Genomic DNA, 24822 nt, shown 5'->3' with positions numbered 1-24822 from the left:
AGTTTGCTCCAGTGGCTCAGAGAGCTCGGGGAACTCTGAGGTTGCCCGTCTATTAAGAAGGATACGGGAAGGACGCGGATGAGGAGCCGCAGAGGGCGGGGGGAGGGGGGGAAGCTGCCTGCCCGCTCCCTGAGCCACCCTCCGGCACCCCAATTGTTGTTACCCTGAAGCTCTCCAAATCCCGGGGGGTTGGGGTCTGTTCATTGAGAATTCATTGCACAGGTGTGATTGACGCGCAGACAGCCATGTGCAAGGGTGCCCAGGCAAAGGGCACGATCTCAGGCCAACAGACGGGGCAGGCAGCCCAGCCAGGCCCGTGGGCAGACCCTCCTTGGCCACTCTGGGCCGCCTGCCTTCCTCCTGGGTGTGGGGCAGGACCTTCTGAGGCGGGGTCTTACGGTCTGCTCTCGTTAGGTGGTCAGAGGAAGGCGGGAGGCCAGAGGCGCTGTGAACTGCCTGGGGGGACAGGTTTTGGTTTGCATGGCTGCCTGGGGGTGGACAGAGAGGCTGGAGTTTGGACGAGGAAGGCAGGAAGGCGGCAGAGGAAACACGTGTGACCTCGTAATGACAGATCCCGGAGAACTGAAAAGCCAAAGCACCTGAGCCTGGCCCAGGCAGAGGGGGACACAGACCTTGAGGCAGGTCGGCCTGGGACAGGGAATGAGCATCTGCTCACGCACCCCTGCGGCCCCGGGGCTGCCAACAGCGGGCACCGCAGGGCCCCTGGGAGGCCTCCTCCTGCCTGCCTCTGCCCACCTGCAGGCAAGTTGCAGGGAGCCTCTGGGAGCCGAGGCTCATCCTCCAGGATCGTGGGCATGCACTAATCCCAGGAACATCTGGCCGGGGGAAGTCTGGAGCCCGGGGAAGGCCAGGGAGCAGGCAGGAAGCTCAGGCCAGCTGGGCAGACCTGAGCAGGCCCATCCCACTGCAGCTCACCCAGTGCGCACCTGGTGCCCACCTGTGCCCACCTCCATGCTAATGCTTCCCGTGCACATCCTCCCTCTCCCCACTTGGCATTAATTAGCCACCGTGCCTTGTGGTAATTAAAGGGGTGGTAATTAAAGTTGTTCCTGCACAAAGATGTGACCAAGTCACCATTCACTTAAGGTCCCAGGGATTCGGAAATGCCAAGGGCACCGAATTTAACTCCTTCCCCTTCAGCTCCAGGGAAGTGCCCACTGTGGTCTCACAGGTGGCAATAGGAAATGGACCAGAGCAGAAGTGGGGGATGGTGTGGCTCTAAACAGAGTGGCAACAGCCGTGACATTTTCACCTAGATGTGAGGAGCAGGTGACATCAAGATCCGTGGAGACAAAGGTCCTGGGGGTGAGGCTGTCATCATTCCTGTTAATACCCAGAGCCAACACCGGGCCTAGCACTGTGTAGACCCGCAGGAGGGGCCAGGTGATGAGTGACCAAGCCAGCCATGTAAGAAGGCATTTCCTGGGTGCTTTGGGGATTTCAGGCCCTGTGCTGAGCCGAGGGCAGGCAGCTCAGCCGTAGTGCAAGACACACATCTAGTGACTATCGCCACACTGTGCAAAATTGTGCAAAGAGAACCACGCAGGGCTTAGGGGGAAACGGGGTGAGTGGAGCGACACTGAGAATCTTCATTAATGACACGTTAAAAAAGCGGAAGCCTATGAAGACGATGGCACTGTTGGACACACGTTAAATGGTTAAGAAATGCATCCGCGCCGCAGCCCACGGCAGCTTTGCCTTGGAAAGGCCTGTAGTGTTGTGGAAGAGGGCGTGGGAGGGGCGGAGGTTGTGTGTTATTGTTCAGCCGTAGCAGGAGGGTGGCGTGAAATCAAAGAGAAAGTTGTAGCACCAGGTGCGGGCGGACGTCGCCTGCCGGGAACCGAGGTCGCTGGAGGTGTGGGCATTGGCCAGGCTGTGAGCAGCTGTGCCGCTCCGCTTAGCTGGGCCTGGCTCCCTGCTCCTCCGAGTGCTTCCCGCAGACGAGATGGTGCCTGAGCAGACGCGAAGTGGCTGGGTGCGCCTGGGTGTCCTGTGCTTCTCGGCCTGTCGTCCCACCAGGCAAATGCACCTTGTCCAACAGCTGCCGGGCGGAGGCTGTGCCCCATGTGTCCCACCCCCTTGCAGATGGAGTTGCCTGTGGTTTAACAAGGCTCAGTCCCCTGTCTGAGGTCACATGCTCCTTGAGCCATGGAGCTGGGACTGGGGCAAGGGTCGCCAAGATCGCAGCAGGGACCGTGATTAGAGTCACCTCACGGATGGGGAGACTGAGTCCTGATGAGGCGGCACCTGCCTCTTCTCATCCCTGAAACCGTTTCTCCTGGGAAACCTGGATTCCGACTTCCCTCTCCGCAGCCACCCCCTCAGCCCTCCCCTCACCCAAGACCCCTGAGTGCGTGTGAACCCCTGGGACCCGCTCCATGCAGATCTTGACTCGGCAGGTCAGGTGTGGCCGTGAATCTGCGTGTCTGACCTGCTCCCAGCTGTGCCCAGGCTGCAGGATGCCCCACCCTGAGTGGCAAGGCTGCCAAAGGCCTCCTCCCTCTTGGCAGGTCCCCCCTCTTGTCACCTCCCACCTGGCTGCTCTTGCTTCCTTAGCCAGCGGCCCTGCGTCACCAGCTCAGCCTCCATCCTGCCAGAACCTTCCGTCCTTGTGGCCCACCTGTCATGGCCTCCTGGAGGAACCTCAGCCTCGGGTCATCCTACTATTCAACCCACCTTGCTTCTTCCCGGAGGCCGCTGAGCCCCACCACTGGCCACCTATATAATAGCACCCGTGCAAGGTCAAGGTGCTGACCTCAGCTGGCCTCTACGAAGTCTCCCGGGCCTGCTCTCTCCCCTCACCAAGGTTTAAACTCGCTCAAGTCTCTTAAAAATACCCAGCCCTCCAGTGCCCTGCTTCTGCCCTCGTTCCGTTGCTAACAACGCCTGACCGTAGACCCTGCGCTCTCGGTCCACTGTCCACTGAGACCGCACCTCCCCACTCCGGACCATCAGGTTTCTCCTCATGCAAAGTCAGTGGGCCCTTTCCCACCTTCCCCGTCCCTTGGGGGAACTTACACGGCCAGGCCACCCTCTCTGGATCGGCCCCAACCCTTTGGCCTGGACCAGCTGCAGCTTACCGCCCACCGACGGCCAGCAGAGCTCCGAGCCAAGGCTGATCCGACTGCTCCTCACCGGGGCACCGGTTGGGACATTAGGACACACAGCTCGCTGTAGCCCTTCAGCTCTGCCGTCGTGGCACACACGAGAGCAGCATGGGCCACGCCCACGGGCGGCTGTGTTCCAGGGAAGCTTTATTTATGGGGCTGAGATTTGAATTTCATGCAAGGCTCATTCTTCTTTTGATTTCGTTCAGAAATTCAAAGATGGAAAAATCTTTCTTCTCCGTCTCTTGTAAAGAGGCTGTGGGCCGTGGGTTTGAAGGATGGGCTGTGGTTTGCCAACTATACCCTGAAGAGCAACTCCTTCACTTGAAAGGGATTCCTTTGTCCCCAGGGAAAAGCCCAAACTCCTTACCCTGGCCCCTGAGGCCCTGGGGCCGGCAGGCTGTGAGTCCGGCACCTCCCCTCCCCGTGCTCCCCTCTGGCCAGTGCTCGGTCATGCCTCACTGTCCCAGGCACGCTCAGTGGTCCTCAGCTTCCCCTCTCAATTCTCCTTGGACAGCGTCTCCTCCCCAAGCCCACCCTGCCCTCACTCCCCAGCCTCCCCCAGGACCACCCTAGAGTCCCGTGCACCTGTTCTCTCCCAAGGCTCAAGCCTCAATGCCAGGCTGACGAGGGTCCCTGGAGATCCTTGGTTGAATTGTGTCCCCCACCGCCCAAGAGATCCCGTAAGGTGGTGTCCCTCTGAGAGGAGGAAGAGACCCAGAGGGAAGAATCCCTTGCAAAGACGGCTGCTTCTTCCAGGAGTGGGGGGCACTGGAGGCAGCCTCACTGGGAGTCTGGGGAGGCTGGGGAGGCCCCCAGAAGGCCAGCAGATGAGGCTGCTGCCCCACCCACGTGGTCAGGCCACCAAACCCAAGCCACTTGGTTCCTGGAGGCCTGGTTTCCTTTCAAGCTCCTTAACAACTTGTTTTCATTTGGTTTCTTTCTGATCCACCTCAGCACGAAAAGGATCCTAATGAATCTCAACCAGGTGTCAGGAGCCTGGGGCGAAAGAGCCCAGAGCAGAGGGCAGAAGAGGGGCTGTCTCCCTGGGGGAGCCGGAGCCCTGGGGATACCCTCAGGCATAACTGTTGGGGGGGCAGGGGGCGCCCCTCTGCTTGCTTTTCTGTTTTCTTCTTTGTTTGTTTTTAAAATAATAATTATTGCCTTCCCACCCAAGCCCAGGACTTCTTCTCTCCCCACCCTTTTTTTTTTTTTTTTATTCCAAACTGAAACCTCACCAAGTTTTAACTCCTTGCATCCTGGACCACGTTCTCCTCCCTGGCTCTTGCTTCTTTTCTGCTTCTAGCTCCACCAAGTCACTTTCACTGTGCAGAGTGACCCCCAGCTCTCCCAACTCTTGTCCACGGCAGTGATTCCCGCAGAGGGTGGCACAGACACAGCTCCAGGCCAGGCAAGGTCTGGGCAGCTCCCTGCAGGACCTTCACTCTGGGCAAAGACAAGCAGAGGAGAGAAGATGTGCCCTAGAGCAGTCCCAAGGGCCCCAGGACAGGTCAGGGGGCAGAGATGGGGCAAGGAAGGCTTTGTGGGAAGAGGGGCCTGAAATCGAATCCCACTTGTGTCCTCCGAGCTGGGTGACCTGGGGCACAGGCTCAACATCTCTGAGCCCAGGTCCCAGGCTATAGAATGGAGGAGGTGACTCCCCCACCTGGGGTTCACATGGGAAGTACTGTGTACACGTGTCTGGCTCAGAACCCGCGCTGGTCTTTGGTGTTCTTCAGTGGAGGGGAGAGCCCCTGCTTTCCTCCCAAGCAGTGTTGGTCCCGCCCGCCATTGCAAAGTCTCATCCCACTCCCAGCCCTGCACTGCCTGTCCCTCCTCGATGACCCACTCTGCTTCTTACCAGCTAGACCTCTTTGGGGGATGGCTGGGCTAATGGATAACAGATTAATGAAGTCCTTGTCCTCGTTCACTGAGAGTAGTTCATTGGCCCAGAAGGTCACAGGGTCGATGGACACCCTCCCCCAGCCAGCCCAAGCCAAGGCTGTCACAGTGTCAGCAGCCCCCGCTCAATGATGCCACCATCTCTCTTGTTGACCATGAAGCCTGGGATCCATCAGAACATCATGAGCTCCCAGGGGAGGCCTCGGGGAGGCAGGGAGGCCAGGGCAGGCCCAGGAGGCTGAAGGCACACCTCGGCTTCTGAGGCAAGTCTCTCATCAGAATTGGTTTTAACAAGCCCACAGGCCGTGTTTTGCCAGGGTTCCACCTTCAGGGACCTGCCAGGCTCAGTGTGCTTCTTCAGAGTCTACAGGATGAATGGCACCCACCCTGGTCCCCAACTCCATCATCCCTCCGGCATTACCAGGGATTTTCCTGACCTGCTTTGCTCCCAACCTGTAACAAGTGATCACAGACAAGCAACTTGAAGCCAGGCAAATGTAGCCATTGCAGTTCTAGAGGTCAGAGGTCCTCAATTCAAGTGTCAGCCGGCAGGGCGGGTCTCCAGTGTCTGCAAACAGAAGATGGTGCCCCCCGCCAGACAGTCGATTCCTCCTTCCTCCGCCTCCCTGTTCCACGCCAGCCCTGGAGGCCTGGGTGACGCCACTCTGAGAGGTGAAGTGGATGTCCATCACCCCGCTGACCCATTCAGATGCTGGTCTCTTCCAGAAAACCCTCATGACCCACCCAGGAAGCACGTTTTACCGGCTATCTGGGCAGCCCTTAGCTCAGTCTCTCTGGTGCTCACAGTCGCTCTCGTGGTCAGCTTCTTGGGCTCCTCCCCTTCCTGTCCACTTCAGGCACCCCCCACACACACCCTACAGGGCTCTAGGTGCCAAGTCACCCACCTCGGAGGGCCACCGTGTCCCTTACTATCCAAATGTCTGTCCTCTGTGAAAGACAAGTGCAGGGCCGTCCCCAGCCTGGCAGTGATCCTGGAAGACCTGGCCAAACTCGCCCTGGCCCACCTGCCGCCTCTGTGGCCCTCAGTCCTCTGGCAGCCCCTCCCTCCCCAGGCTGCTGCGGGCCCAGCCAGGACACTCCTCCCTCCCCCGGCACTGACAGCAGAGGCGCTGTGTGTCAGACTTTCCCCAAGACGTGGGAGGGGAATTACAGCGCGGGTCGGAAACGCTTAAAATAGAACAGAAATCTCTGCTCCTGAACCCCCTCCAGTCCTCACCACGGGGTGCACCCTGACGTCAGCCTCCAGGACGAGCCTCCGCCTCCCTGTGCAGAGCTCTCCGTCCCTGTCCCTGTGCTCCCCGACCCCCCTGACCTCCATGAGTAAGTGGAGCCACAGCCCAGGGCCTCCTCCACCTGGGGCTAGGGCTCTCCTGGCCTCTCTAGCTGCTTCTCCCGGAGTCTCCGGTTACTAGATCTTCTGGTCCCTAGCAACAGCTCTTTCTCAGCACCTTCCAGCTGCTCCAGATCTTACTCCCTGCTCAGCAGCAACCCCTTTCCTCCCCACACCATTCACCCAGGTGGACAGGGGAGGAGGGTCCACAACCAAGCCATCCTGCAAACCATTCTCATTTCAGGACTGAGACCCCAAGTTATTGGGCACCACCCAGTGAGGTTCTTGTTCTCTGGGTGCTAGGCTGACCCAGCATGCTGGCTCCCTATTAGCTGTGTGGCCTGAGGCAAGTTCCCTCCTGTCTCTGGGCCCCAGTTTTCGCATCTGTGAACTGAGGCTTCCTACAGTGTTGTGAGGATTAAATGAATTGGTATGTGTGGAGGCACCTGTGACTTTCCTTGCAGTAATGTTTATTATCATGTTAATTGCATCATGGTATATATTGTCTATACGTTGTATGTAATTGTATATGCTGTATTCAAAGGGGAAGGTTCAGGGTGGGCTCTTCCTTGGGAATCATCATAGACAGAGTTTTGCCTCTTTTCTGAAGCTTTTAGTAAAAGCTGTGCCTGACATGGAGCTGGTCAGTTTCTAGCTGGCCAGGTCACAGGCAAGCTGCCTGTTCCCACAGGTGTCTGGACATGCACATGCTCTGGCACCTGGTACCTCTCCTACCTGTTTCCCAAGAAGGTCCATGGGAAGAGGGTCAGAAGCCCAAGTTCCCAAGCTCAATTTCCCACTACGGTCCCCCAAACCTGTGCCAACCTCAGCCATCTGTGGTGACACCTACAGCTGTAGGTGCATAGGGCCCCTACTGACCCCCAGTGGATGTGGCAACCCAGCTGCCTTCTCTCCTGAGCACCGTGCACTTGCGAAGAGGCCTTGCGTCAGACAGCCTGTGTGCAAGAATGAGCCGAGTGTGGGTGTGTGCACATATGAGCATGAGTCTGCGTGAGGAGGGGCCCCACGAATGTGCAAATGGGGACACCGTAGGGTGTGCATAAATGCCTGTGCACATGTGCGGGTGTGCATAAGCGTGCTCTGTGCGTGTGCAGGGTGCCCGTGCACACGCGCCCTTCCTCCACGTGAGCGTTACCGCGCGCATCTCCAGGCGTCTGATTTATTAACCAGGACAATACAAGGAGAGCGTGCCTATTATTTCTGGTGTCTGTATCCGCTCCTGACAGCTTCGTGAAATTGAAATATCTTATTTAATGTGGGTAAGAATCATTTTAAATATCAACTGTGACACTCAAGGACTCCAACCAAAAAGGGCACTGTGTGTTTCCCCCTGTGCAGGAGAAGATGCCACATTTGTTAGGCAGTTATTTTCTCCCCTGCTCCCTCTCTTGTCTCTAAAAATCCAATTATCTGTGCCAGTTCTTCTCCCTGCTGTGGTACTATGCCCTCCACCCCGGGCCTCGCTCTCCATCCGGGGTCCTGCAGCTGTGGGGTCCTGCTGGGTGGAACCAGGACTATAATGAAGATAAGGATGGGTGTGGGTCCTGCTGCAGCCTCCAGTCTGACCCCTGAGCCTCCCTCTGCCTCTGGCTGCCCTGGACCATCTACCAGGGAGAAAGCAGAGCTCCCTGAATTCAGAGGTTCCTCTGAGCTCTGCAGCTGTCAAAAATCCCGAGGCAGCTTCAAGGGCAGCTGTGGGAAGATCTGCAAGCTTTACTGGTGTGGACACAAAGCAAGGGGCAGAACGGGAGGCCGGGTCTCTTGTTGATGAGGGAATGCTGCAGAAATCGAATGTGCTTGCGTCTGCGTGAAGAAATTCTGAAAAGGCACTCCACACCGAGTTTCCTCCGTGGGCGTTGGGGTGATGGGCGGCTGGGGCACGGGATAGGAGGGACTTTCTTCTGTGTGTTTTTCTTGTATTCTTTGAGTTTTGAAATATGTGAAGATATTTCCTATAAGAGATAAGGAAGCAATCCTTTGAGGGGACCTGGGGCGGGGGGGGGATCCAGAGGCACGCAGCCCCTGGAGGCCACACTCCTCCCCAAGGCTGGCAGAACTGCGGGCTGCTGGTGCACCAGGAAGAGGCTTCCTGCCCTCAGTGCTCCTGTTCCCTAGAGGAGCCAGCTCAGGACCCCACCCACCCACCTGAGGATGCCAATGGAGGTGAGCAGCCTTTGGAAGCCAAGGAATGTGTGCGGCAAGGGAATCCGAGCTGCGCTGCTGCTTGACATGGGTCCGCACTCTGGGGGCAGCTCCTGCTGCCCCCTTGTGGGCTCCCCTCCAGGCACCCCCGTCACCCAGCCCCTTCCCCAATGAGTCTTGCATTGGCTGACATTCAGCAACACCTCGGCAGCCCCTCCTGTGCCCGGCCAGGCTTGCATGGAAGACGGCTGCTCTTCTCCCCACTCTGCAGACAGGGAGACCGAGGCCGTGGCTTTTCCATAACTCATCCATGAGCAGAAGCCAAAGCCAAGCCCCCATTGCTGCACCTCACAAGCCCCGGTACTCTCTCCCGTGCCACACTTCCTCTTGGGTGAGTCAGGTGTGGGTCCCCTAACTGGGCGCCTCCTCCAGAAGCCATTTTATCCATGCCCCTGCCCCTGGCCTGAAGACGTGGACAGGGCCAGGCTCAGCCCCTTGCAGGGCTGGCAGTCACCAAGGGGGATGGGGAGACAGAGCTATAGCTGAGTGTGTCCTGGGTTCAATCCAGACGGGGGATGATGAGTGCTCTTACTGTCACTACCCGGGGTGCCCACAGTGTGCGGGATGCGCAAACCAAGGTGCTGGCCAGCTTCCTCTTCCACCCTCCCGGGAGGTGGAAAGGGTGGAGTGGAGTGGGTTCCCCTGTAGGAAAGGCAGTGGGTGGAGCTGTTACTTTAAATAATGCTGCCTGAGGGTCGGAACCAGGTCTCAGGCAGGAGCACCCAGAGGCAGCCCAAGGAGAGGGGGAGGAGCCGGAGAGGGGGAGGAGCCAGAGAGGGTCTGCTCCCCTCCACCCAGCCTCCATCAAGACCGCCAGAGGAGAGGTGTCGGGAGGGGACAGACCCGAAGCCTATTGGCCTTCCTCATGGTTCCCAGTTCCACCTGGATTCAAGGGCAGAGAATCTTCCCCAGAAACTGACTTTTATTAAAGTTTAAATTTTGCCACGCATCACTAACATCAGCAAACAAATCCATATCCAATGAGTCCCTGGTGCCCGTTTTATAATGTATACTTAAATTATATGCACAAAGTGCATTTTTTAAATTTTATTTTTAAAATAAAAGCAATATACGTCGACAGTAAAGAAAACTTTAATGGCATAGAAAGACGTAAAATCGAAAAGTCGAAGCTTCCCTCCCTCCCCATCCGGGATACCTCTCCCAAAAGGGAGATAATACATTCTGGAGTATCCATCTTGAAAGAAAAAAAAAAAAAAAGAAAAGAAAATCCTATGCAGATACCAGTATATTCATGCGATTGTATGTGTGCATTTTCACACGTGTTTGTGTACACACACACACGAATAAATGTACTATTTTAATTTACCCAAGTTGTAACATGTCATCTCAGTATTCTTTGGCTCTTTTGTGATGGAGTGAACAAATTTAAATTATTTTTATGGGATGAGTTGGCATGATCCCAAGCATTAAACTAAAGATTCGGCCGCCTGTGTCTCTAAATAGCGTTTTATAAGGCTGCCTTATGATTCTAGCTCCTAACAGTCAGCATGACATTACTTCGCCTCTTGTGACCTCGCATTCTGAGTACCTCCCCCTGCACTTCCTCGCTGGACTTCTGGCCATGCTCTTGGTGTCTTGGGGACCTTCCCACCTCACCCCCTACAGGTGCCCATTCATTCCGGGGCTGCAACATCATTCATTGATCCAATCCTTCTGATGGACGTTCGGGTTGCTTCCCGCTGTCCTTTGTTTACCTCTGCGATTACAACACCTCAGTGAGCATCCCTGCACATATTTTCTGTCACGTTGCTGGCAATTATGTCTAAAATGCCATCTCCCTGGGTCAAGGACCTTGCATGGCCCAATCGTGATAGATTACGACCCCAAAGGCCGGACCAGTTTACAGCGCCACCAGCAGGCCTGATGATGCGCCTCCCTCCTCCCCGCTCTTGCCGACACCGAGTGGGACGGTACCCCAAAACCACTGACACTCTGACGCGAAGCCTTGTCTTGCTTTGATGTTAATTTCTCTCATTATGCCAGGCGCTGGGCATCTTTTCAGATGTTTATCAGCCATTTCTATCTCTGTGCCTCCTCCTGGTGCTTTCCACAGTATCTGATTCATTTCTAAGCAGAGAGAGCCCTTCCAGCCTCTCTCCTTCCATCCCCCTCACAGGTCATCCTGTCGCTTTCCTGGGAACACTGTCCCTTGCCTGGGGAGGTGGCATAGCAGACAGGAGCAGACACTGGGGTGGGGTCGAGGGTGAGCGGAGAGAAGGAAACAGATCTGCCAGAGTTTGGGCACCTGCCATCTCCCCGTCATCTTTCTGTGCATGGTAGCCAGGGACAGATGAGAGCTGCAGCTGCTGGCGGAGATGGGGGATTGGGCAGCCAGAAGGTTCTGGATAACCCTGCAGAGCCAAAGCAAACCTGGTGCACCCCCCAGCTGTGAGTCAGGCACACGCGGTTCCCGGAGGGAAGATGGGACCTTTGGCATGTGATCGCAACGTTGACCTGGCTCCCAGCCAAGCTTGGAGGCAGGGAGGCTCAGGGGGACCTTGGCACCGCCTCTTAACGTATGTGAGACTAGGAGTCGATGCCAAGGTGTTTCTGAACCTCGATGTCCCCACCACAACCATCACCAAATGGGGCTGCTAATGAAAGTACGTCTCCATCATGTCGGTGGGAGATTCAATCAGAGGCTCTCCGTGCCCACCCGTGGCTCTCCGTGCCCACCCGTGGCTCTCCGTGCCCACCCGTGGCTCTCTACACATCAAGTGAGAGGCGTGGGCTGGTGCAGTGGGCTTTGCATGGAATTTAAGTTTAAAAATTTGTTAAAAGTGCCTTTCTTCTGAGATTCAGCTTCTTTTTGTCATCTCAGAAGTGTCCTTTTAAAATAAAATGCTGACCATTTCAATTTATTTTTCTCTGTCCCCAGCACTTTTTAATATTATTCCTCCTTTCTTCCTTTTTTTTTTTTTGTTTGTTTTTTCAAGTGTTCATTGCTTGCTTCTGTTTGCTTTCTGGTTGGTTGGTTTTAATGATCTTGGCAAAGTAAAACGTTGACAGCCTCACGTCGATCCCCGTTTTTTTAAGTACTACTGGTCCATGATATCAATAGTCTGGGAACTGCTGTGTGAAATGAAGAAATGTATGAAACGTACTTAGTCCAGCCTCTGAAGCAGAGAGGGAGCTCAGAGAGGGGCAGCTACTGTGCCACCCTGAAAAGGTGAGGATAGGGACGATGATCATGCTACTATTAGTGGTGGTGGAGATGGTAACGATATCTGCAGTGACAGGGATGATGGTGGTGGTGAAGGTGATGGAGATGGTGCTGATGGTAATGATGACGGTGACGATGATGGTGGCAGTGGTGACGATGGTGGTGAACGTGGGGACGATATCTATGGTGGTGAGGAGGACGGTGGTGGTGATGATGGTGCTGATGATAATAAAAAATAGGCCCAAATCTTCACGGTGTCGGCCTAGGATCTGACTTCCCTCCCAAGACTCCTAAAGCACAAGAAGTAAAATCAAGAATCAATAAATGGGATGGATTCAAATTAAAAAGCTTCTTCTCAGCAAAGTAAACAATTAATAAAGTGAGGAGAGAGCCTACAGATTTGGAGAAAATCTTCACCACATGCACCTCCCATAAAGCATTAATCTTAGTTCATATAAAGAACTCAAAAAAATTAATACCATAAAAACAAATAACCCAATCAATAAATGGGCTAAGGAACTGAACAGACACTTTTCACAGAAGAAATACAATTGATCAGCAAATATATGAAAAAGTGTTCAACATTTCTAGCAATTAGAGAAATGCAAACAAAAACTACTCTGAGATTTCATCTCACTCCTGTCAGAATGGCAATCATCAAGAATACAGGCAACAGTAAGTGTTGGCGAGGATGTGGGGGAAAAGGCACACTCATACACTGGTGGTGGGACTGCAAATTGGTGCAACCACTATGGAAAGCAGTATGGAGATTGCTCAGAAAACTGGGAATGGAACCTCCGTTTGACCCAGCTATCCCTCTCCTTATTTTATACCCAAAGGAGTTAAAATCAGCATACTATAGTGACATAGTCACATCAATGTTTATAACAGCTCAATTCACAATAGCTAGACTATGGAACCAACTTAGATGTCCCTCAGTAGATGAATGGATAAAGAGAATGTGGTATATATATAATCAATGGAATATTACTCAGCTTTAAAGAAGAGTGAAATTATGGTATTTGCCAGTAAATGGTTGGAGTTGGAGAATATCATGCTAAGCGACAGAAGCCAATCCCATAAAATCGAAGGCCAAATGTTTTCTCTAATATGTGGGTGCTAATTCACAATAAGGCCGGGTGTGTGTGGGGGGGCACTAGGGAAGAATAGCATTACCTTAGATTAGGTAGAGGGAAGTGATGGGAGGGGAGGGGAGGGGATGTGGGGATAGGGAAGAGAGTAGAATGAAACAGACATTATTACTGTAATGTATATATGTGACTGCAGGACCAGTGTGATTCTGCAACAGGTACACTCAGAAGAATGAAATCATGTCCCATCTATGTGTGATATATCAAATTGCATAAATGCATTCTACTGTCACGTGTAACTGATTACAACAAATTTAAAAATCTAAAAAAAAGAAAACGAGAATACAAAAATAAATAATGATGGTGGCAGTGGTGGTGCTGTTGGTGCTGATGGGGGTGGTGGTGCTGATGGTGCTGGTAATAATGACGGTGGCAGTGGTGGTGATGATGGTGAACACGGTGACGATGTCTTTGGTGGTGAGGAGGATGGTGGCGGTGCTGATGGTGCTGCTGGTGATAAGCCCTACCCTGGACTCATGTGACATAAACCTGGGAATTCTTGGAAATGGGCAGCTCCCTACCAGGCTTGGCATACCCTGGAGGTAATGAGCCTGTCCACCAAGGCAGCTGGGCAAACCCAAGGACACCCAAGGACTGGGACAAGGTGTCCTAGACCCAAAACCCTTATTCCTCTGAGGGTCCTGCTAGACCATTGCTCAGAAGTGGGAAAGGTGGGGCTGGGGCTGGGGCTCAGCAGCAGAGCATTTGCCTGGCATGTGTGCGGCCCTGGGTTCGATTCCCAGCACTACTTATCAATAAATAAAATAAAGGTCCTTTGACAACTAAAAAAATATTTAAAAAGAAGAAGAAGTGGGAAAGGTGATCGCAGGGCCATCAGGGAGCTAGGCCCTGGTCCCAGGCTCCCTCACCCCCATGCTCACTCTCGGAAGCTCCTCTTGCTGACCCCCGCCCTCCAGGGCTCTCGCCAGGTGAACACACCATATACCTGCTCTCCAGCCCCTGCTCCCTCCACCCCAGTGCCAGACTCTGTAGCTTCTAGAGTGACATGTGTCCCAGGAGGTATCTACCAAGAGCCCATCCTTACCCAATGCAGCCTGACTGTCTCAGGGTCCCCTCCCTCCCCTCCACCAGCCACAGGGGAGCTGCCTGCATCCCAAAGAAGGACTGACACAGAGCATTTGGTGAAACGTGAATTTCTCTGCTTCTGTCACCTCCATCCATGCCGATTAATATTTACAGCCCTGTGCCTGGCCAAAACCGAATGCCCTCACCTTTCTCCGTCATGGGAGTCACAGGCCGGGAAGACTGGCCTCCAGGAGAACTGAGGTGGCCATAGGAGGCCAGGCTGTGGGTTGGGTCAAGGACTCAAGCCCAGCACCTGCCACCCCTGGGGAAGTGCAGGCTGTGACCTGTGACCACCCTGTTGATCAGGACCTTTCCGTGATCCCATGACAGAGCCTGGGAGTCAAGAGCTCCCTGAAGCCCTGCCTCCAGAAAGAGGTGATCTCTGACCCCTGAGCCTGGTCTGACCTCTGACCCCTGCAGCTACCTGACTTACTCACGGGCCATCTTGTCTGTCCCTAGGTACATGATCACCAGCCTGGACCGCACCCACGCTGGCTTCTACCGCTGCATCGTGCGGAACCGGATGGGGGCCCTGCTGCAGCGGCAAACGGAGGTCCAGGTGGCCTGTGAGTACAGTGGGGAATGGGGTGGGGACAGGAGAGGGTCTGCAGGTCCACACCCAGCAGTCCCACTCCAGGCAGAGCCAAAGCCAGTGTGGCCTTCCGCACCTGCGGCACGGTGGGGCGGGGTGGGAGCTCCCAAGGTCACAGCCAATCAGCGTCCCTCATGCAGCTGCCGGCTCTGTGACCCTGAGGACATGGCCAGAGAGTCATGAGCTCCCGGGGCTCCTTCCAGAAGAGTGTGGGCTCCTCCATGCTCCTTAAACAGGGGCAGCCTCTTGGTTTCTTAGAAGATGGCCTTGCCACCATTTCTGAGGGGCTCCTCCAGGACACTCCTTCCTGGTGGGGCAGGGGCTCTTCAGGTGGCCGCCCTGAACCTCACAGCTGTGACTCTCTTCCTGGTAGACTTCCCGGGGCCTCCAGGACCTTGACCTTCCCATCCTGCAGCCCACGCAGCCCTGGAGCAAACAGCCTGGGGAGCCCCATGATCTTCAGGGGGCACTGGGAGGTGCCTCCGTGGGGGAACCAGAGCTCCAGGAGGGAGGGGGTGACGAGTCGGGGCTCCCAGAGGGCCAGGCGACGGAGCGTAGAACGCCAGGCCCTCGCTGAGCCTTTGGAGTGACGGCCTTCCCCGTACCTCCAGCCCAGGAAGGCTTCGTCAGGTAGGAAAGGGGGATGGCACCAGAGGGACCCACTGAGGGCAGAGACCCGGGCCTCACCCACGGCCCCTCCCAGAGCTGCGCCCTTCCTGGACACCCCAGCAGGCTGCAGATGAGGCACAGCACGGCTGCCCCAGCCTGGTCTTCCAGGGACAGGGCAAGAGGTCGCACTGTGGGTGTGGGCGTGGGAATCCTTAGTGAGCCCTGAAATGTAAATAAGGAAAGGACATCATCTCCTCGGAGCCCCGGGGACAGCCCCTGAGTTAACACAGGCAAGAGCTTGCTAGGCAGAGAGGAGCAGGAGAGATCTGCAAGAAAACCTGAAGTGAGGCAGAGTGTTTGTAATGATTATGGAAAACAGCCCTCATCAAAAGTGGAGGGCGCTCGCCCGGTAAATCCGCAGCCAGGCAGCGCGGCCTCCACCCAGAGAGCCGCAGAGCTGGAGCACTGGCTGGAGGACTCCCACGGGGCTTGGTGTAGCATGTTCAGGAGGCGGGAGGCGGGGGGGGCTGCAGCTCACTGGCAGGCGTGGGAGTGTGTGCGCCCAGGGCACATACACGCGTACTGCAGTCAGTCTGCCTTTTTCCATATGTGTGCAAGTGTGTGCACATGGGTGTGTGCGCCTCAGCCAGTCTGCTTCTCTAGTCAGCTGTCTGAAAGCACATGTGTGTGCAAGTGTGCCCACGCATTGCATACCTATGTGTGTGTGCAAGCATGTGCATGTTTCTGTGCAGTGTGTGCTTACAAGTGTGCGTACACACACATCTGTATGGTCCTTCACATCAGGGTTGGTGTGCTCTTTACTCACGTGTGTGCAGGAGAGAACATATGTGTGGGTGTACACGCAGGTGCACACATGCAGTCAGAAACACCATCCAGGACACCATTCAGTGCAGGCTGTGGGGTGAAGGGTGGGGACTCTGCCAAAGCCCTTGCTTCAGAGGAGACAGCAGGAAGTTTCTGGCGAGCCCCTGAGATGAAATGACACAGTCTCCCCGGGCTGGCTGTGCTGGTGACAGATGGTCAGTGCCCGCGTGACTGAAATGCTTCTTTCCTTGGTTGTGAGGGGGTCCAAGAGCACTGCATTACACACCTCTGCTCACATACACACAAACCAGGATGGCAGGTCCTCCCTCGAAACCAGGCCTGACTGTGCATGGTCACTGCCCCCAGGCCACAGGGATCCTCTTGCCCTCAAGCTGGGGAGGCAGTGGAACTAGACCCCTCTGTAGGCCCAGCAGGCCAGGTGCACCTGCTGTGGGCAGAAAGACTTTGGTAAGGACCCAGGGGTATCTGGCACTTCCTGGCTGCTGCAGAGAAGAGTCCAGATCACTCTGCCCTGCCCTCCAGGGACGCCCAGCCTGGGAAATAGATGGGAGGGGATCTGTGCTGCCCGACACCCTCACCTTCTGCCCAGGTACAGACCCCTGCCATGGGGTCACCCTCAGCTCCTCTCCTGCTCATTGCAGTTTCCAGAGGCCTCCAAACCCTCTGGCGGTGCACTCTGAAGTGGCTGAGATCCAGTTGGCAGGCTGTGGGCCCAGCACCGTAGGAGGCAGTGTGGCCTAACAAGGAGCGTGGTCTTGAGATGCGGATCACATTAAAATCCTGCATCTGTCCTTGATTTCTTTGTGACCCCAGGAAGCAGCTGGACCTCTGAGCCTCTCACCAGCTCCAGTTTCTCACCTTAGAATTCACTTAATCATTCCTACTTCTTAGGCACACCCCAAAGATTCCCTGAGCTCATGTGCCAAAGTCCTGCCTACAGTCCTCCCTGAATCCCTGGGACTCGCTGCTGCGATTGCTATTCAATGGCCTCCTCTTAAGGAAAAATAAAAGCAGACCACAGAAAGCAGTGGCCTCCGGCAAGAGCTGCCCTGGCCAAATGCAGATCATGGAGCTGGCTGCCTTTCCAGGGCCTCTGCCACCTCACACGGCGGGACTCCTACCCTGCCACTCTACCTTCTCAAAGCTTCAGGTGTATCCTAGACAGGGCTTTGACCACGACTGTCACCATGTCCCCACCACCTTCTCCTGTGCTGCTGCTGCTAAGATGTACACATGTGTCACCGGCCCCAGGCAGAGCAGCAGGACACCTTGGAGGGGTGGAAGGCAGAGTCAAGGGGAGGCTCACGTTAGCCAGATCCGAGCCACCAGCTGGCTGCTGCTCCCCCAGACCAGTACTGAGCACCTGCTACAGCACCCGGCTTTCCTTCAGGGTCCCCTAAAATGGAAGCTCCTGCCTGCAGCCCATGGAGCCCTAAAGCCAGGGAGCCTTGGGAGCTTCTGCTGGCCCCGGAGAAGAACTGTCAGCCCAACAAGCTACAGGTTTTTGCCAGCCCTGATGGCCATGGTGGGGCACCTCCCCAGGCCCCTCTGTGGCCTTGCACTTGTCTCGTTTGGGGGGTGGTCTCTCTCTTTCTCTAGTTGAGGGAGGTGAGGCTTCCACCGTCCAAGGCTCCCAGGAATTCAGGGTGCAGGGAAAGATGAGATCTGGCTAGAGCAGCTCACCCTCACCACTCTCTGGGCAGCACACGCCATTCCTCTGTGGTCATCCCGCCTGAAGAGAGAAGACCCTATCCCCGTGTGGTAGATGAGGAAACCGAGGCCCAGCAGGGGCCGTAACTTACCCAAGTCTCAAGCATCAAAACCAGGATTTGAACCCATGATTGCCCAACTGCCAGACAGCCCCAATGCTGCCTGAGCCTAAGGAAAGTAAACCCAGCGTGGGGTGTGGGAGAAGGGCACCTGCTGGGTCAGGTTCTGATGCATCCCAGCCACCCCCGGGCTGTATTGTCCCACACAGAGACGCCATCCCTCCCAGGGATGCCTGTGGCTGGTGCCGATGGCTGGGGTGGTCGCCTGTCACATGATTTTTCACTGCTCTCTGCCTGGGCTCTTTGGTGTGCCAGGTCAGGACCCTTCTGTCTTGAATAACTATTGGCCATGCTGTGGGGATGGGGTCAGAAGGGGTGAGTCTGAGCTCCACTGAGGACCCTGGGTACATCTCTTCCTCTCAGGCCTCAGTGTCTGGGACTGTAAGATAAGATCCGTGTTAACACTTTCTGGTGTTAATAAGGTGAAGGTGGCCATCAGGGCCAGGACCATGGGCCCGACACAGAAGGCCAGAGCCAGCCCTGGGCAGGAATCTCCAGAAGGATCCTTCCTCTGGTGTTATTGGGTGAACATCTTTCCTCAGTGGGCTCCCAAGGCAGGTCGGAGAGCTTGGGAGGTATGTCCTACGAGCCACAAGTCACGGGGAAACTGAGGCTCAGAGAGGTTAGAGGACAGCCCAAGGCTCCCCCCGCCCCCGGATTTCTGGCCTTCTGCCTTCGTCTTCCTAGTAGGGCATAGACGTGAACCCACCTTGAGCCCCGGTTCAATGCCACATCTTAAAGCTGTGTGACCTCAACTTCTGTGTTACTTAACTCCTCTGTAGCTTCATGTCCCGGTGTATAAGAGGAAATGCTGCTGTTAATGCCAGCTTGGGTTGCAAGGATCCGTGGATCAATGCACACAAACAGTCGAAAATGCTTCCCAGACGGGATGGACGCATGGGAGAGCAGACTTTCCTCTCTCTAAGAAGTGAGCCAGGAAGGGTGACCTGGAACCTTATGTCACTCTGTCTGCCACTTGTGTCACTCTGTCTGCCCAAGTAGGGACATCCCAGCCACCCCTCCACCTGGCAAGGCTAAGACTGGAGAGGCAGGTCAGGCACCAAGGAGCCCAGTTCAAGGAGGCTGACCCCTTGATTGCACACCCTGAGAACGAGTACCCGGCTCACCTCACCCTTTCCCTGTCCTGGGGTTCTCCCAGGCCTCTGCATCTGTCTCTATCCACCCATCCTCTTGCACAGACGCACATGCTCTGAGATGGGCGGGGTGGGGCTACTTCTCCCAGACCCCTGGCTGTGGCCTCCTTGGCTGCGTCCACCTCCCTGGGAGGACAGGTTTTGTCCTGGGGCTCAAGGCAGCAGGTCCTCTGGTGGCTGCTGCCCTTTGTGCCCCTTTCCAGGGAGCCGTCAGGCCCTACCCCCAGCTGGTGCCTTCCCAGAGAGGGCCCATGAATTGGGTTCTAATGAGAAATTAATAAGGCAGCTGTGCTAACAACTAATGATAATGGCAAAGTCGTTAAAAAAAGATTCTTTACGTGTTTTTAATTACAGCAATTAAGGGGAAGTCAATAAAACATCTCTCCCCCCCAGCCCCCTTCCTGTCCCCACATTGAGTCTCTTCTTTGTATTTTTTAAAGTCACCATAAATTTCTGGCATTCAGCTTGTGGGAGGAGTGGGAGAGCCCTCTGGAATAGACAGGCTCCCCGGAGCCAGCTGTCGGCCACATGCGGGTCCTGTGGCACCTTTGTGTCCTCCCCTGGGCCATGCCCCCAGCCCCCTCCCCAGCCTGCACCAGCCAAGACCTGCTCAGCACAGCACCAAGCCCAGCCACACACACAGCCAAGGCCTCTGTCCTGGCAGCCTGGCTGCCACTCTAAGACAGGCCTCGAGGGGAGCGAGCGAGCCTCAGTCCTGCCGGCTGGGGTGGGGCTTCTCCTCATTCTCCACCAGCCCGAGCATGGCATGCAGCATGCGGAGCCCACACTGCTCAACGGCCCTGAGCCCGTGCGCACCAAGCATCCATTTACCAGGGCCTTGAGGTCCCTCATGAACAAGGGTCATTGCCATGCAGTGCCCCCTAACTTGTTCTAGACACTGAGGGCACAACAGGGGACAAAACCAAGACTCCCAACCCTGTCCTCAAGGAAAGTAGCGAGGAGACACAAGCTAACAGGTGGACACATAACCCTAATCGGGTGCACAGGAAGGCAGATCAAGTCTTGTGAGGACAATGAAGTCAGGTAAGAGGGACAGAGCGCGCCAGGGACCTTAACTGGTAGGCGTGGAGCTGGGTCACCCTGAGGAGGTGGCTTGAGTAGAGTCTCCAGGATGTGGATAGGGGGTGCGGAGGTCACCCGTGGCCAGGTGCGAGGGTGCTCGGGCGGGCTTGCCGGTCTGGGCCAAGGTGACCGGAGCAGAGTGAGGGCGTCCAAGAGAGGCAGGAGGTAGTTGGGAAACAGGCCTCGGGGACAGACCAGGGTTCTCAGCCGTGGTGGGGGCAGAGGCAGGGTGGGCTCTGGTTGCAGGGAAAGCGTCATTTTCATGGCACACACATAAAACCACAAGAGACACCATTCCACACCCCACAGCTTGGCAAAACCCAAGGAGACCAGCCCGACCCTGTGCTGGTGGAAACCCGGGGCGCTGATGGTGGGTGTGTGAACTGGTGCAACTTGGCGAACCGTTTGGCGTTATTAGTAAAATAGACGTGTGCCTGCCCTGCGTCCCGGCTCGGCACGTCCCCTCCTGTACCAGAGCACGGGAGGGGCTGCCCTCGTCAGAACAGCAGCATGCTGGGAGAGAACGCAGGGGCAGCACCTTGCCCCATCGCCCACGCACTCCCACGCCACCTGAAAATGACCGAATTAAGGGCAAGGACTCAGGGTCAGCACCACAAAATCATGTTGCTTCAAAAAGCAAATCACAGAAGCCCACACTCAGATAATCCCAGGCACAGGGGTTTTAAAGCAGAGTAAATGAGCCGTGAGCTGCTCCAGCGAGCACTGGTGTGTGGTGAGATGTGAAGAGACGGCGGGAGAGCCCCGCGTCCAGGAGAGAAAGAGCCCTGGAGCGGGAGGGCCTGGGAGGTGTCGGCAGGCCCTGGCTTGTAAGCTGGGTGCCGGCGCCCGGGCGTTGATTTCATTCTTCTTTAAACTATACATAAAATTACATTCTCTCTTTTCTATGCATGACAGCTCATGATTTAAGAATAAATAAAAGCAATGACTATATTCTGAAGTGGAACGCGCACTTTACAGGACCTGTTAAGCCATAACAAAGACATCAAGGAGATGTCTTAGGCCACTTCCAGCTGTGCCCCGGGCCCACACTGCTCTGCGTGCGCCTGGGGCAGTTGGTTGGCAAGGTGGCCTCAACCCTGACGCATGAGCAAGCCACCACTGCAAGGGGCATGGGGTGGAGCTGTCTGCTTCCTCCTGGACCCGGGAGCCCGACCCCTCCCTTCCTCTAACCTGCCCTCTGGCTGTCTGGCTCCTTCTCAAAGCTGCCTCTTGGCTGCAGGGCTGCAGGGCTGCAGGCCAGGCACCTGGTGCACATGCCACACCCAGGAAGCCCACCTGACAAGGTGGAAAGGGGAGAATGGAAGGACACTGGGCATCCAGGGCTCGTGGTGAGATGGGCAGATGGTGGGTAGAGAGGCGGAGGAGGATCAACCACAGAAATGGGAGCACGGCCCTCGAAGCCCTCCTTCCTCCACCCTTCCCATCACCCGTGTGTACATGCCCGTGCCACCATCCCTCCATATAACTGAGCATACAACCAGCCACCCCACACATGCAAACATACATGTTACATAGGGGCATACGCCATCCATCCTCCACACACACAAAGACACACACGTACCATCCACCCCAACACACAACATACATGCATGCAATCATGACACACGCATACATGTGTATGCAGGCACCCCTCCTGCCACACACTCATGCATGCAGCACACTCTGCCCCGTACACATGGACACGCATCCTACAACCATCTGTCCCACTGTCTGAGCCTGTGTTGGAGAAAGACAAATCATCCCTCCACCCTACCAGCCCCCTCCCTCCATTCCCTGGCCCTCCATCCCCCCTTTCAAACATCTATCCAGGGACTACACAACCCCACCCTTCCCCACTGGCCCTTCCTTCCCTCTGGCCACCCTTCTCTCCACCTCCTGGCCTCAGCCATCCCATAAATTCGCCCAGCTAGTTAGTTCCCTGGTCTCAGCCTGAAGGAAGCTCACCCACCCCCCCAGGCCAGCCACCAAGCGCCAGGAGGACAGGGAACAGGACTTTCTTCAGCGCCCACCACAGGGCCTGCCGGGCCCACAGCAGGAGCTCCATAAAGAGCCGATAAACATGGCATTGGGTGAGTTTAGACAGGACCTACTGTGCGCAGAGCTCGGGCCTGGTGGCGGTAGGGATCTGCTGCCTCCCCTCCCGGCCTCCCTCTAGCAGAAGGAGACAAGTGCAGCGAGCAGTTCAGTGCAGGCCAGAGTCAGGAAAAGGCGACTTGGGAGGCCCGGGAGGCCGAGCTCAGCCAGGCCCTGAACTCGGGAGGAATCACTCTGTCTCCATCAGCCTCCATCTCCCCACCGACCAAATGGAGCTAATAAAACTAGAGCAAGGAGAAAGCCGCAGGATTGCCATGAAATTGCTTTAAATTGTTTAAATATATCTTCTGAGTTCTGTGAAAAGTTTTTTAAATGGATAAAATTATTGTACGAACTGAAATCAATGTGATTTATTGATGTAATCTTTTATAGACAGAGGCAAGTAATAGAAATTAATAAACAACTAAAAATGTACATTTATTAAAATTGAGCTTGTCGTGTTATTGGGAAGATTAAATGAGATAATGCATGTGAAGCCTACCTAGAAAAAAACCCGCGTGGGGTGAGCACCCGGCAAGCCTGCTTTCTATTTCTATTTGCTTGGCACGGGGTGATCCTTTGTTGAGGAGGTGATGTTTACGCTAAAAGAAAAATATGTAGGATTCCAATATTTTAATACTGAAAAATATTGGATACCGTTTTTAACACTTTTGCATACCTTCCAGTTTCTATGTGTGATAAATTACCCGGAACACAATGGTATACAGCAATCATTTATTAAGCTCATAGATTCTGTGATTCTGGAATTTGGGCCGGGCCCAGGGGAATGGCCTGTCTCTGCTCTGTGTGGTTGGAGGTCTCCGTGGAAGGCCTGGGGGCACAGGCTGAAGTCACCTGAGGGCTCACCTGTTCATTCAGATGTCTGGGGTAGAGCTGGCTGTTGTCTGGAACCTCAGACCCTCGCCGGGTGGGTTGTTCCCACATCTGCTTGGGCTAGCTGAGCTGCCTCCCAGGGCCGGTGTCTGATGAGTGACAGCCAGGTAGAAGCTGTATCCTTTGGATGACCTACCTGGAAGAGTCATACAGCATCCTTCCAGCAGGTTCTATTGGTGAAAAAGTCACAAACTCCCAAGATTCAAGGGGAGGGCACATTGGCCCTGCCTCCCAGGAGAGGAAAGTCAATCACAGTGTAAGAAGAGCAGTGGGAAGGGAGAGATGTACCGATACAACCGTCTTTGGAAAGTTACAACATGGCCCACATGCCTTATCCCATGTCAGCCTCAGGGCAAGCCACGGGGAAGGCACCCTCCTTAACTTTTGATTGCACACAAGAAGCAATTGAGGCTCAGCAAGGTTGAATATTTTGCTAGCATCACAGCTGTAAGTATCAGAGCTAGGATTGGAACTCAGTGTCAAAGTCCCCAAAGCCACCACCAACCATTGACATACTGCCTGCCAAATCTAGAACAAGGTTGTGAACAGCAGATTTTATTTTTTGAAACACTGAATTGGCTACCTCCCCCAGGATGATGTTGAACCAGGGTACCTTGGTGAATCCTGGCTTGTTGTGGCAATCCAGGCAGGTGCCCAGCGAGTCAATAGAGGCTCTGTAGTGGGCAGTTGGGTGTGTGTAATTCTAGGAGGCAGGACAGTGTGGACATTCCGGCAAGCAAGGTTGTTTGAGGTCCCCTTAGGGAGGGACCTTGAATCCAGGCAAGGGGGTCAACCTTCCTGTGCCAGGGAGGAGATACCAAAGGCTCAAGCAGTCAACCACATGGCCAGACTCTTCTTCAGGAGCTATGAGGGAGTCCCCCCAGGTGGGAGGCCAGAGGTCAAGCAACGGGGACCACTAGTTGGCAGGGCTTGGGGGACCTGGTACCTTGGTACCTGAGAGTGGTGTCCCAGAGGAAGAACTGGGGACCTCGTAGGGGACCAGGAAACACCTCTGATGTCAGGAAGGGAAGCAGCATCAAAGACTCCAAGTGGCTGAGCTCAGGGGACTGGCCAGGGTGGCGGTGGTGGGAGCCATGGATAGAACTAATAGCAAAAAAGAGGAGTTGGCCCGAGGTGGCAGGGCCTCCTGGCAGAAGTGCTCAGCAGACGCTGGGAATAGTGCCTTGGTGCTCAGGGAGAGCTGAGCTCGGGCAGAGGACGTGGGTCATTCGTAGACTGGTTATGGTCAAAGCCATAAGGTCAGGTGAGATACCAGGGGTGGCAGCGTGGCCCCAAAGAGACTCAAGTCCAGGGCTTGAGAAGAAGAGAGCTCAGGCCAGTGGCCTTAAACTTGGGTGTGCAGCGGAATCTGTAAGCCAGGCTGCAAATCAAGAATTCAGAGGCCAGGTGTGTGACAGCCGGGCCCTCCACGGCCTGGGGAGGAGGGGACGCGGGGAGAGTCTGGGTTTGCCAAGTGCCAGGTGACGTTGAGACCTGCCAGGGTGGGATAGCCCAGCTGTCTTCAGTCACCACGGCAGTTCTCAACTGTGGCTTGTCCTGGGCACCACATACGGATGCCAGAGGTGAGACCCACAAGAGTCTCACCTCTGGAAACAGAGGAAGAAGAGGCCATGCTGTTCAAGGAGTTGAGAAATAACAGCCACCCTGGTAAGAGAAGCTCAGGTGGCTTAGGACA

General features: G+C 55.4%; 1 protein-coding gene across 1 annotated transcript in view; it reads left to right on the top strand.

Annotated features, from left to right (window-relative positions):
* LOC125613921 (protein sidekick-2-like) overlaps positions 1-24822 on the top strand; it is a 166906-nt gene that overhangs the window by 128306 nt on the left and 13778 nt on the right. Inside the window, exon 3 of the mRNA XM_048795766.1 lies at positions 14485-14591. Within this exon, the coding sequence (XP_048651723.1) occupies positions 14485-14591 (107 nt within the window). The remainder of the gene's footprint in view (positions 1-14484; positions 14592-24822) is intronic.

Source organism: Marmota marmota, unplaced genomic scaffold (assembly GCF_001458135.2).
Source record: "Marmota marmota marmota unplaced genomic scaffold, marMar, whole genome shotgun sequence".
In the NCBI taxonomy this organism is placed as follows: domain Eukaryota; kingdom Metazoa; phylum Chordata; class Mammalia; order Rodentia; family Sciuridae; genus Marmota; species Marmota marmota.
The sequence above is the reverse complement of the archived record's forward strand: the minus strand, read 5'-3'. Positions and strand labels throughout refer to the sequence as shown.